The sequence below is a fragment of the Sorex araneus genome, chromosome 1, assembly GCF_027595985.1.
Source record: "Sorex araneus isolate mSorAra2 chromosome 1, mSorAra2.pri, whole genome shotgun sequence".
NCBI lineage: Eukaryota > Metazoa > Chordata > Mammalia > Eulipotyphla > Soricidae > Sorex > Sorex araneus.
In genome coordinates this window covers 376,648,049-376,662,900 of record NC_073302.1, presented here as the reverse complement: position 1 = coordinate 376,662,900, position 14,852 = coordinate 376,648,049, and the positions used below count along the sequence as shown (strand labels likewise).

Here is a 14,852-nt window from a genome sequence, read left to right as displayed (position 1 = left end):
AAGGAGAGTAGCTGGGCAGCTCCATCCACATGTGGGGTAGACAGGCACCTATTAAGTGAATTTTCAAGCAGAAATTTATTTGGTCTTGACAGTATAGCTCTTAAGTTCTGACAAATGTTTGAAATTCTTGGTAGAAGTATAATTACTTTTGCACCATGTTTTTCAATTCAAAACCAGTTAATATAGGTGTGTGGAAATGAGGCAGAGCATTTTGAAAAACTAAAAAAGAGAGAAAATTAGAATTTTAACTGCAAAAATATTTTAGAAGTTCAATATAGTTAATGAAAATCTGGGGTCATTTAATGCATAAAGTTGCTGGATCATTATCATCCTATTTTCATTGGCTGCAATGTTTGCTTTGGTAGGGTGGTAGTGGAAATACCTTTATCCAGATATTTGATTCCTATACCTATAAATGCTAAGAAACTAGTATAATTCAATTAAATTCTATAATTCATCACCATTTTACTCTCCATAGAATATTAAATTGCTCTTCTAGAGGGCTGGTGGGGAAAATTAAAACAACAAAAACTGCATTTATTGCTTAATAGGTCTTCACTATTGGGTCAACAAAATACATTTCAAGGTATTTCAAAATGCATCTCAAGCTACGTTTCACAGATACGTATCTGTACTAATGTACCTGTAGATGTGTATTTCTTTTGGGATACACCTAGTGGTCCTTGGGTTACTCCATCATTACTCAGGGTACCATACATTGTTTGGGATTAAATCCAAGATTTCAGAGTGCAAACATGTGCTCCAGACTTTTAAGCTACATCCTATGTCCTTAAAGATTTCACTTTAATATAGTTGGTTATGATATAATGTTATTTTCTATTTTATTCAGATATTCATTGGAAACTTCAATTATACATTTTTAAATCATTTATACTTAGGTAAAAATTTTTCTTAATTTCATTTTTTGGGTCTTTCGCTGCCATACATGTACAGGTTTGAAATACAAATCTGCATAATACATAATGTGATATGAAGACTATGTTTTTGAGGAGCTTCTTAAAGCAATTGAAATTAAAATATTTTACTTTCATAGTTAAGGCAACATACTACTTGTAGTATTAATTTTTGGATATTGATGTATAATTATTGCAGATTCTAGTCAACAAAAATTTTTCTAAAAATTATTTTTATTTAAATTTAGTATCTCTACTTTGTTTACACTTCAATTGACTGCTATGCAGTTTGTTGTTTATGTCAAATAAAAGTACCTAGGATAGTTGGTCATTTAATTGCATCTGGCTCTCATGTACTGTTATATTAATATACCCATTTGTAAATTTTACTCATTACATATACAAAGCTATATCTTTTATGGCCATTGCAGGAACATACTTTCCAATCAATATCAGTTACTTTTTCTATGTCTGTATGTACATGAATATGCATGCTTGCTATGCATAACTATTTAGATGCCTTAGGAAGAAGGAAAGGAGGACAAACAGGAGGAAGAGGGGAAAAGATTTTTGTCTACTAACATAATTTAATAATCTAAAAATTGTTAAATGATAAAATATTTTATAGAATGTACCTTAGTGTGTTTTTATATTTTTTATTGTTGCAAACAATGGCATTGAACTGACTTTCCCCGTCTCTGAAGAACTGCAGTCATAACTCCATAAAACAAAGTTTCAAAACCAATGGTCTAGCTGAAAGCTTTAATTTTAAAATGTAAATATCTCTACTTTCTTACATAATAAGTCATTTGTATATTATTATAAAACACTGTATTAGACATCTTTCTGAGAAATAGATTTAATTTACAAGAGGAGAAAGCAAAGATGAATGCAGCAAATGAAATAAATGGAAAAGATTGAATATTATAGTTGAACACTGAAGACCTACTTTACAATTTTGCTTAAAGATCATGCTGAAATATAATCATTTATATCAGAGAGAATAAATAGAAAACCACCATAGCCCAGAAGACAAACCCACAAATAAAATGCTTATTTAATTATATTAACATGAATATGAATATGTTTCTGAAGTACACTGACAGTTTCAGAATAATTTTCTGGGACAGTAATGGAATTAAATTAATTATATTTTGGTCAAGATGAAGTTAATTGATTGTAACATTTCCACTAATGAATTTATTAATTGAAGACATTTCTGATCTTAAGCTATGCAGGATATATAATATTACAAATGAATTCTGCAGGAGTTTGATAACATGTTATGCATAATATGAGTGAAAATTCAAAACTTTAGACATCTTGTGTATTGGTCTGTGACAATTTCTTAAATTAAAAATAATTCCAAATTTTTCTATATATAACTTATATAAATGATTGTAAACTTCTTTCTTAATTCAAATTTGTATACCAAATAAAATTATCTTTTTTTAAACAAGAACCTAGTGAGTATACCCTACCCATCTACCCTGCACAAAATAGCTTTCTAGATTATGTGGAAATAAACATGTATTCCAATAAGGTAAAATCTTAATTGTAGATATTCCATGTTGGAATATTGTTAGCTAGTACTTCAAGAGCGATAGCACAGCAGGTAGGGCGTTTGCCCTGCATGTGGCCAACCTGTGTTGGATTACTCTGTCCCTCTTAGAGAATGTGGCAACCTACTGAGAGTATCCCACCCACACAGCAGAGCCTGGTAAGCTACCCGTGGTGTTTTCGATATGCCAAAAACATAACAACAAGTCTCACAATGAAGACATTACTGGTGCCCACTTGAGCAAATCAATGAACAACGGGACGACAGTGCTACAGTGCTACGATATTTCAAGAAAAACTTTTTGTAATGAAAGAAATGAAAAATCTTAACTTATTTTCTTAAAACTGAATAATATTCACTTTAATGTGTTAGCTAAAGGTGTTTTCTAGTATGAAGCTTTTCATAGTTCATTCTAATTTTCTGAACATATGAAAAACAAACCTAATTTGGTTTTATATTTAATACTATTGTTTTTGTGTCAAGAAATTGTAAAATGATCAAATGATAGAAATATCTCACTATGTAATGTTTATAAATATTCACATACACACACAAACACACACATATATACACATATATATGCACATAGCATACATGTATTAGTTTATATATACATGTGTGTGTATATACATATATCTATATAATTATTTATTTTTAACTAAGAGTCAGACCTGTTGGTGGTGGGGATGGGTTTCTCCCAGGCCACACCCTACAGTGCTTAGCTCCAAGTGTGCTGGATGGCTGTGTATTCCAGCCTGAAGATCAAATACATATCCTCTACAATGTGTGCAATCTATCCAGCCCTCCAAGCAGCTATTTTCACTCTATGACTCATTTTTTTACTATGAATTGTTGTATAAACAATATGGACTGGAGCTATAGCACAGTGGATAGGGCGTTTGCCTTGCACGTGGCCGACAAGGGTTTGATTCCTTCGTCCCTCTCGGAGAGCTCAGCAAGCTACCAAGAGATCTTGCTCACACTGCAGAGCCTGGCAAGCTACCCGTGGCGTATTCAATATGCCACAATTAATAACAAGAAGTCTCACAATGGAGACATTACTGGTGCCTGCTTGAGCAAATAGATGAACAATGGGACGACAGTGCAGTGCTACAGTGCAGGACAAACAATTTGAAATCAAAACTCAAAGATTCTGAGATAATTTTATTGTAGATTATTTCAAACTTAAATTTTTCTCAATAAACTTAATAAAATGTAAAGATAGTCTTCCGTCTTTTACAATAAGCTAAGAAGTTCAATTTTGGCCATGAAATTATACTTATCTTGAAGTGAAACTAAATCAAAACTATAAGCAGAGCTGATTATGAGAACTGGAATGAAATGAATTATAAATGTGGCTTTGTCGTTCATATGAAGACCATACAGACTCTAAGTTTTCTTTTTTTTTTTTCACGTGTGCACTAAGAAATTAAATCTCAAATCATGGGCCCTGGGTGTTCCCATTTTCTTCTTTTAGGATATTAATGAAAAATCTTGGTCCTATTAGCTCCACACTAGAAAGAACAAAGACAAATTGGGAAGAAAAGTTTACCTAAGTGATGTGCTGTGACAGTCTATGGTAATCTTTGTGCATGATCCATGTTTTTTTTTTTTTTTTATCAAATACATGTTCCTGAATAAAGCATACAAAATGGGTGGGAGATGAGTGTGGCCAGTTGTAGTTTTGTGAGATATGTATAGGTACTTGTTCAGATAAATCATATGCACTAATCATAAACTTTAAACAACTTAGTGTGTGTATATAGGGGATCATTGAGCACTGAGAATCAACTAAGGTACAAATCTAGAATTTATACATGCCAAAGGAAAGAGGAGCAGGAAAACAAAACTAAAACTTATTATGGGTCAGGTGCTATCTCCCTGGTCCAGAAGGAAATATATAAAGAGTAATCTTGGTACTGTTCTTAAGTTAATACTGGAAAAATCTCCATAATCTCTTTAGAAATTCTGTAATTTATATTAAAATAAAAAAATACAATGACATATTAACTCCAAGAAATATTACACTAATCGATCCTTATTTTAAAATTTATTTCATAAATGCACTTGTTTTTTACATGTATTTCTCCTTTATTAAACCGTTTTTCTCCATTTCTTACGTAGCACTGCACTGTATCACTGTTGTCCCATTGTTCATCGATTTGCTCCAGTGGGCACCATTAACGTCTCCATTGTGAGACTTGTTGTTACTGTTTTTGGCATATCTAATATGCCACAAGTAGCTTGTGAGGCTCTGCTATGAGGGCAGAATATTCTTGGTAGCTTGCCAGGCTCTCCGAGAGGGATGGAAGAAACAGACTCGGGTCGGCCGTGTGAAAGACAAACAACCTACCTGCTGTGCTATTGCTCCAGTTCAGCTATTTTTATTTTGACATTTTAAATAATTTGGTATGAATATGTTTGTACTAAATTACAGTGCTCTTTGGTATTTACATGTTTGGGGTTAATTTATACATTTTGGAGTTTTTAGACTGTCCTCAGTGGTTATATTTTGTTTCAATAAAATATCTAATAATTTATCTATCAATATTTATCAGTCTTATGGTTCTAAACTCTACACAATACAAGTTATTACCTGTTACTTAAGTTTGAATAAGAGACCACAAATAACCAGAAAATAAAACTCTTTCATCACCATTAAGCCTACCAATCATATTATATTTTATTTACAAATTATTTATTTATCTTTATGGGCTCTAGCCTTTTCATATATTTTCTTTGTTATACTTGGCTACCTAAATATCATCAATAATATTAAGTTGATGGTGTATGTCAAAAGAAATAATAGACATAAGCATACATTATTGGCTCATCACCAATTATTAAAATGACACCAATTTGATGTAACTGTTCATGAAATGTATCAATAAGACTTAGTTACATATACCAGTGAGAACATTATGGTCGAGTTAAAAATTCAGACCCACCACTACTCTAGCCTACTTTATAAGTCACCTGTTCCTTTCTGTTTTCCTGGTTTCTTACTGGCTATTATTAAATTGCTGGATGATAAATTGATAACCAAAATTTATCATCTGATATATAAACATCCTACTATATATGTTACTTATCACAAGGATTTATTGTGTTTTCTTATATTTAAACATGCTTCTATATATAGTACTTAGAACAAGAGCTTAATATTAAGTAACTTAAATATTAGAGCCCTACTGAAGAATGCCAAGAATAAAATAGTTTTTTCACCCTGCTCAAAAATTTTGATATAAAACTTTAAGTAACTCCTTGCTACATCTACACAAATATACTGACCAACATCTCAATTTAAAATAAATTAATATACAACATATCATATACTTTGAACCACTTAATATCCACAACATGTGTTATTTTAAATCGCTAACATTTCAATTTAAAATAAATTAACATACAAAGTATCCTACATTTTGAACCACCAAATACCCAAAATGTGTGCTACTTTTTAATCATTAGGCTATCTCCAAAGAATGAAAATAAAAGAGGAAAAATAAAACGAATGATATATATGTCAATTTACATATTATTTTAGACTCTTTGGACATAAGTTCATTGCATGTGCATATTAGGTAAGATGAAAAATACAACAGTACAAGACTATAGACTATAATTCAATATAAAATGCTTTAGTTTTAAAGTAATCTTTAAAAGTAGATTAAGAAGCAAATTAAGTGTTAAAAGATAAAACAAACTTGCCTTGACTCGCAAACTTCAACTCTTTGGCATCTGTAAGTGTGGGTCTTTTGTCAGATCCCTTTTTCTCTATTCGGCGATGACTTCGTCTTCTCTTAGACTCTCCCCAAAGATTGGATCCTCCGTGCATGCTTGGTATATTCAAAATAGCAATTCCTTCCAGAGAGATGTTTATCAAATCTATTTGTACTCCATCACACTGAACAGGAAAAAACAAACAAACAGAAACAGTTGGGTATTTTATCTTTCATTGCTTAATTTTATCTTTTATACTTATTATTTAAAATAGATTCAAAATACACAATCCTATTATTTCCAAATAAACATTTTAAGAATATTTAAATGACTATATCCAATGTCATTGGATAAAAGATCAAGCAGCCTATAATCAGTTCTCATTAATAGTCCTTAAATTGGTCAAATTAAACCACCAGTGCATTTTTGTTTACAAAATTCTTTGGTGTTTGGGGGCATATATAATTAGTTGGAAATTTTAATATGGTACAGTAAATTTGATTTTGTAATCTTTGATCAAATATAAAATGAAAAATTTAAAGACTACTTTAATACAGGGCAATATGTAGTAAACTAGAGAAAGAAAGAGAATTTGTTATTTGTAAGTTGCACTTGTAGGGACAGAGGGAAAATATTTTTAAAAAATTTGAAAAAGAATAATAAAGTAAAAAATATGAAAAAAATTATCTGAATTATATTGGAGAAACAATGGATGATTTCCTAGACTAAATTAAGTTCCAAGCAGAGCAGTAAAAAAAAGATGTATGTCTAAACAAACATGAAGGACCAAGTAGATTGAGTACAAGATATACTTTCCATCCAATTATTGCTTTATAGCATTGCATTGAAAAATACAGTAAGTAGCTAGATTTTTCTCTTTGCTTGGTGACAATATACCCAATCTATAACAACAACAGCGACAAGCAACTGGCTAACAGGTAATGATTTGTGACATTCAGAATGACCATTTGTAAATTTTTTTAAAAAATTCAATTTATTTCCACTGGTAGACATGTGGAGAACGACAGACTATACTTCATTTTTAGAATTGTTATTTATTTTTGAAAGTCTTCTACAACGGTAGTTACTGTAATTATATCCAACATAATATCTCAACCATCTTCACTCATGTGTCACTATTGAGTAGAGATGCAACATGTAAAACACTGTGACAAGGAGCTTTGTTGTGATAGGCATTTGAAATTTATTTTCATAGGGAATTTTTGTTTTTTGACCACTCAAGCAGTGCTCAGGGATTCCAAGGGCCCCTCCCTGAGATTCTTGCTCAATTGGGCCAGTGGGTCAATTTGAGGGTCAAGGATGAGATGCTGTTCAGATCATACAATAGGATTGTAGGAACTTTTGGGCCACACCCAAAGGCTGGGGGCTCCCTGGGATGCACACAGTGATGCTCAGGGGACAATGTGGTGCCCGGAAATGAACAGAGTGGTTGCATGTAGATGACATCTTAACCCCTGCAAAATCTCTTCAGCCCCTGTAGTGTTATACTCGTTTTCTTTTTCTTTCTGCATGTCTTACTGTAGAAAAGTCACTGATACTAATTTTAACATTCTCTATCTCATCACAACCTTGACTTTTTAATCTAGAAAGGTAAAGCTTCATTAAAAAAAAAAACTTAAACAACATAAAAAATCTCTTTTTTTCCACATTTGCTTCATCATACTGAATCTACAATTGCATCTTTGTTCACTAAAATATAAAAACTGTGAAATGAAGCAACACATCTTGAACTACTTGGCAAGAAACAAATTCTAGAGAAAGTGCCAAGTTTTCATTCAATTTGTTTCAAAGAGGGTGAAACGAAGGTCTGGATGTTGCTTTTTTTTCATTTTTTACCCCAGAAACAAGTGATTTTTCCTCCTTTTTATGCATTAAATTAAGATGATTTCTTTTTACTAAAGAATTCTGCTCATGTGTATACTCACTTACTGCTATATATTCTAGATAAACAGATATTAATTTCATAATTAAAAGTAATCTTGTGTAAATACCCTGCAGGCCTCAATGAATCAAACACATACTGTGTGTCAGGCCTCCTACTGCCTTCAAGTGGAATGTACTGGCTGGATAATTAGATAGTACATATTTTTTAACCTTATTTGCATGCATATTATATCTTTTGCACACTGACAAGCAGCAGTAACAACAAAAGTCAGATTACCACAGGGAATTCCCACAAAGAAGTCTTCATTCCTTATAATTTGCAGCCTAAATTAAAATAATTTGATCTTTGACAAGGATGAAATGTCAAGCAGAAGGGGGTCCTCTACAAGCCACGGCCTGTGGCTTCTGAAATCTGCCTAATTTATGTCAGTCACTTCTTAATACATATTTAAGTATTACACGAAAAAGATGATAAATATGCAATCTGACACCTTTGGTATTTCCCTGCTGTTAATTTATAAAGGTCTGGCTTCCCCCAAACTGACTAAAATCATTTAAATAACAGAAGAATTGTGAAATAAGCTGGAGTTGGGGCCTGGCTTCCATTTTCACTCAATATTGAACACAGCAGGTAGTACACTAAGACAATTATTTGACTAGGCCTGAGAACCCCACTGTGACAAGTTACTTCCAGAATTAGTGAAGGAGTATTCCTTTGTTCGCCAGGAGAACAGAAGAGCACGTGGCAAATAGTTTTTTTTTTTATTGAACTAGGGGAGTTACATGTGACAATCTGAAAAACATCAGTTTTTATGCATGATGTTATGCACGTTTTCACTCCTCAGAGTTTTTGTCATGTGGAATTTTAAGGAAAGGCTATAGTAGCTCTGAAAAATGGGGAAAGATTCTCAAGGAGGCCCAATGAAGGACTGCTGAAGTAAAACTGAGGTTCCTGTGAGAGCACAACGATCACTTTCACAAATTGTGCTTTATTAATGATTTGTTTCCACTAATTCTTGACCCCAGGCTACCTTCTTCTGTTTGCTTTAACATTACGTTCATTTGTCTGGAAAATTTCAGTTCCAGTTCTGATGGAGACCAGGAATTGGACTACAAGAGTTGAGTGCATAGAAATAAAAGCTGAGGTGAAGGCTATGAAATATAAACAAGCTATAGCACTGTGTCAGACAATATTTTCATCCGCTTTGAGATTTATGATTTTTAAAGAGGCAGCTACAGAGGAAAAGAATATAAAAGCTTAAAAGCTAACAGCCCTGGCAAGTCAATAAATCCTGAATATTTTTATTATGTAGAAAAAGGTCATTAACATACAAAACTTAGGGAGCTATTTGCAGACTGTAGGACAGTGAAGCCATTGTCCACCCTTTTCTGTTGAAAAAATGGAAGTTCTTATTCCAAAGATATATTTACCTAATAGAAAACTTGATGCTTCAAACTTTCTGCTAATGTGTTTTAATCCGAGTTTATAAATTCCATATACCTCACTATGTAGAGGTGTTAAAAATGACTTTTTATTTGAGTTGTTTTTGGTTCAGTTAATATCTCATTTGATTGGAAAATTCTGAATATGTGAAGAACTTAGGAAAGATATGTTACTACAGAATTTGATAGGATACAAAAAATATATAAATATTTGTCTATAGTGAGTACAATTATGTTCTTGGTTCAGATAAAAATTAATAAGTTTTACTCAGTGAAATAGTTTTTTTTTAGCTAAACCTGATTTTAGAAGTCTTTACAAATGCATATGTAGTTCATGAGACAAGATTACTCATACATTTGCAGAAAATTATAGCAGCAAACATACCAATTAAAATTGATAGGCATATGTAACTGGCTTACCAATATCTTGTCTGATACTTGAAGGCTGAATTTTTTTCCCCTAACATTTCCCTGTGAAGCTTACTGTACTTAAATGTATTTTATAAGTTTTATCTACAAAATGTGATAAATGGGCTCATCATATACATTTTACATGATAGAAATGCTGATTGTGAATGACTGAATGAGCTCCTTCAAAAAGTTACAGGCTGGCATAAAAAAGTAAGTGAAAAATGAATAAGTACAGAATACAGGAAAATTCCAGACTGGTCCCAAAGAGACTTGTATAGCCTAGTTGCCAAAGATAGACAATGATGATGATGATGATGATGATGATGATGATGATGATGAAAATACCTTCAGCTATCAAACATAGCCATTTGAACAAGCACTGTAGCACTATAGCACTGTTGTCCCATTGTTCCTCGATTTGCTTGAGCGGGCACCAGTAACATCTCCATTGTGAGACTTGTTGTCACTGTTTTTGGCATATCAAATACACCATGGGTAGCTTGCCAGGCTCTGCTGTAGGAGCTGTATACTCTTGGTAGCTTCCCAGGCTCTCTGAGAGGGATGGAGGAATTGAATCCGGGTCGGCCATGTGCAAGGAAAACGCCCTACCCCCTGTGCTATCACTCCAGCCCATTAGAACAAGTAGAACAATTATTTTCTAAATCCCTTCTTATTGAGGTAAAATAGGTTTATAAGATTAGTATAGTTAGGCATGTCTCTCAGACCAATCACAATCACACGAATCACGAAATCCCGTTGATCGTCTAATTGCTCGAGCGTTCTCAGTAACCACTCCATTCGTCCTATCCCTGAGATTTTAGAAGCCTCTCTCCACTCGGCCTTCCCAACAATGCCGCATTGGAGGCTCTTTCAAGGTCAGAGGAATGAGATCCAGTTTGTTACTGTCTTTGGCATATGGATACACCATGGGAAGCTTTCCAGGCTCTCCCATGTGGGCAGGAAACTCTCAGTAGCTTGCCAGTTTCTCCCAGAGGGAGAAGTAGGTTATAAGATATTGCTTCTGGGAGCTTGCTTTTAAGTCTCTGGATGTTGGCCTTTGATGGGATTACACACACCTGGGTTCCTCTCTTGGTACCTTCATGCATGAGGTTTGTCCGAAAGTGTGGAGAGGAGCTTTGAGCATGGCTGTGGCTAGGTTCCGGTGGTCTTTGGCTGCTGGGAGCTCTGATTGGGGCACGGAGGGAAGCTGGAGCCCATCCTCTCCGAGGGACCCCGGGGAAGATAGCCAGGCATGTGAGCAAGAGACTCAGACCAATATTACTATATAATATCCACCAAGAAGTTTCAATATCTCTCTATCACAGTCCATTCAACCTTTTTGGCTTATTTATCCCCAAACTACTTGATAACATCAATTCAATGGTCAGAGTCTCAGAGTTTGTTTTTTTATTTGAAGGAAGGTATTGGGCCACATACAGCAATCCTCAAGTCTAACTCCTAGTTTTGTGCTCAGGGAACACAGCTAGTTAGTGTTTGGGAGAACATAATATGATGCCAGGGATTTGACCCACGTTGGTCACATGCAAGGCAGGTAATCTATGTGCTGTACTATCTTTCTGGCCTGTCAAGGTTTGCTGTAACTTTTTTTGCTTTATTTTTACATCACACGAGGAAAATTTGCCAGATTTTTCTTTCTCTTTGTGACTTATTCTGCTTAGCATAACCCCTTCCAATTTTGTTCACATTGTAGAAGAGTTATAATCTCTTTTCTTAGCATTGAGGAGCATTCTATTACTTGTATATTTACATCTTTATCTACTCCTTTTCATTGGGAACTACGGTAGTTTCCAGATACATATTGCAAATAGCCCTATAATGAAGATGATGAGCAAATATATTTTCAAATCAGTGTTCTTTAACTCCTTGGATAGGTGTCTAGGAATGAATGAGATAGATTATATAGCTGTTCTCCCTTTATTTTTCAAGACATTTTTTTATATAGAGGGCAGACTAGTACACTCTCAGTAACAGTGAATCGAAATTATTGTTCTTCACACCCCTGCTGGCTCTTGTTTCTAGCATTTCTGATAATTTTTGATAATTTCATTTTCATTTGTAGAAGGTGGTATCTCATTATAATTTTATTTATTTTTAGAAATAAAAATAAATAATTTTATTTCCCTAATCCATCAGTAATGATATTTTTTATAAGCCTGCTGGTCATATGTATGTCTTGTTTTTGGTGTGTTCCATTGTTTTCTTTTCTATTGATGGAGTTATTTGTGTGTCGGGGACGGGGGGAATGGGGAGGGAATTCTGTGCTCTTGTTATCTTGGATATTAGACCTTTGTCAGATGTATTGCATATTAATATAGTCATATATAAAGTATGGTATCTGTAGGATAACATTGGTTTGCCCTTCCGCCTTGGCCGCTGGGCCTTGTGTTTGTTGATTGCCCCTCAAACTGTCAATTACCTATGTCTCCTGATCAGACTCTGACTTTAAATGTTGTCTCTCTCTCTCCTTAATGTCCTTTGCATGGTTAGCTATTTCAGAGCAATTGCTTTTTGTATGGATACAGGAAGACAGTTAAAAAGACAAGCCTGTGGCTTGGGATTTGATTGACTCCAGATAATATTACCTCCTGGACATCTGCTCTCTTGACTTAAGCCTCAGTTGACCTTACTTCCTAGATCCCCAGAAGCAGGGTCCCGAGGGACTGGATGGACCCAGGGCATGTGTTCTTTGTTGGCAGGCATTGTGTTCCACATAAATAAGCACCTTGGTAACCACAGCCCTTCCACTAGAGCAATGAAGGTTTCTGTTGGTACTCTGTCACTGTAAAAACTTGGGTTTATTTTTGTAGGGCTTCATGGCTATAAGTTAGAACCATGTGGGGTGTTGCTGGACTGGGGTGGGCTGTCATCACAAATAAAAGTGCAAACTTTGAAAAAAAAAGGAGCCATAAGCTATGAGCTAATCTCGCATCGAAATGGGCCTGGCGAAAGTGCCCTAATGTTTAACTATATGTTAAGAGCTTGGTCATGGTCAAATTCTGTCATGATCCGAAAGTAATAACTAGATTTGGACCCTGCTGGGGTTAGGAAGAATTGATCCTGCCTGAGCACTGTAGTCTGAGTCTGTGGTAAGATGTATCCAGGAGAGTCACCCTATAAGCCTAAAAGTGTCTGTTACTGTGTCCATACAGAATGGTAAATATTAGGAACGAGAATTAAAGAGTCTTAAGTTGCAGGTCTAAGGAGAGGAGAAACACACATGAGGGCTGTTTTACCCTCATGGGCTGCAGGTGGTTGAGAAGTCTGGAAAAACGTTTTTGATCACTCTTCCCATGGGGAAGTGTGGGTGGGGAGGGGTGGTGAGAGGATAAAAAAGAGTGGCTGCGGGGAAAAGGGGGAATTGATGGTTGGAGAGGGGGATTGATTGATTGAAGGAGAAGGAGAGACAGCAGAGAGAGAGAGAGAGAGAGAGAGAGAGAGAGAGAGAGAGAGGAGACAGATACAGCAGTAAGAAAGAATTGCAGAGACAGAGAGAGAAATAGAGAGAGAGAGAATTGGAGAGACAGAGAGAGAAATAGGCATAGAGAGAATTGGAGAGAGCGAGAGAGAGAGTTGGAGGGAGCTGGGAGAGACGAGAAATTGAATAAATGGCAACTAATCAGCAACCAGCTTGGCCCTGTTCTTCCTTTTTCTGTCCAAGGCAACAGCCTTCCCGGGTGAAGAAGGGGCTCGAGAGCACTGAGTGCGGCTGGTGATGGAGATCCGCCCCACCCCCGGAGAGCCTGCAAACACCCTTTCACTTGTATTTCCCTCGCTGGTGAGGGGCGTACACAGCCCCACGGTTGGGGATTTACACAGCTCCTCCCGTGCCCTCGGGATTTGTTTTTACAGGTATCCTTTAGTTTTATTCTTTCTTTCACTTTATGCAAACACTTTAATTTGATGCAATCCCACTTATTTCATGTTTGGGGAGGCTTATATGCTTTGATTATCAGGGCTTATGCATAGCTCTGCTCTCATGAATTATTCCTGGTGGTGCACGTGGGATGCAGTGGATCAAATACGGGCCAGCCACATGAAAGGCAAAGGCCCTACCAACTGTACTATCTCTCAGGCCCTAATCACTTATACTTACTTTTTAATTTGGAGATTGGTTTCTTTGTTTGAACAGTTGCATAGAATCACTAAAGATACCAATAAAACCCAAATCATAGAATGTCATATCTTTTATACTTTCTGTGAATTCAGGTCTAAAATATAAATATACCACTTTGAGTTATCTTTTATGCATGAACTGGGAGAGGAGGTCCAAATTAATTACTTTGGGTTTGGCTATTTAGTTTTTCTGTCATGAATTTTTTAAATAAGATTTTTCTTGGGGGCTGGAGTGATAGCACAGCAGGTAGGGCATTTGCCTTGCATGCAAAACCCCGGGTTTGATCCCCAGAACCCCATATGGTCCTCTAAGCACTGCCTGGAGTAATTTCTGAGTGCAGAGCCAGGAGTAATCCCTGTGCATTGCCAGGTGTGACACAAGAAGCAAAAAAATAAAAATAAAAAATAAGATTTTTCACAATTTTGTGCCCCTAGTTTCTTTGTCATAAATAAACTGTCCATAAAGTTTATTATAGCTTTTTCTGGTTTCTCAGTGATATTAAAATTATTTTTATTGTTATTGTTGTGGGTCACACTCCCCCCTTCTATCCCTAGGAAGCATTATGACATATTTATCTTACCAAAATGATTACACCACAGTCAAACCCACTGCTTTTCTTGTTCTTTCATGAAGTAAGTTGTTCTTTATAGTGTGTTCTGAAGGGGATGAGTCTGATTTTGTTTTTGTTTACCTTTTGAAGTACCACACTATTATTGTCTACCTTTACATTGATTCTCCAATTCTATTGCAAGGAAAAAAA

At 35.1% G+C, this 14,852-nt stretch overlaps 1 protein-coding gene across 2 annotated transcripts in view; it reads right to left on the bottom strand.

Moving 5' to 3' along the window:
* Positions 1 to 14,852, bottom strand: part of DGKB (diacylglycerol kinase beta) — a 743,388-nt gene that overhangs the window by 189,361 nt on the left and 539,175 nt on the right. For both annotated transcript variants that reach the window (XM_055124198.1, XM_055124199.1), the window contains one exon: positions 6,187 to 6,382. In XM_055124198.1, the coding sequence (XP_054980173.1) occupies positions 6,187 to 6,382 (196 nt within the window). The remainder of the gene's footprint in view (positions 1 to 6,186; positions 6,383 to 14,852) is intronic.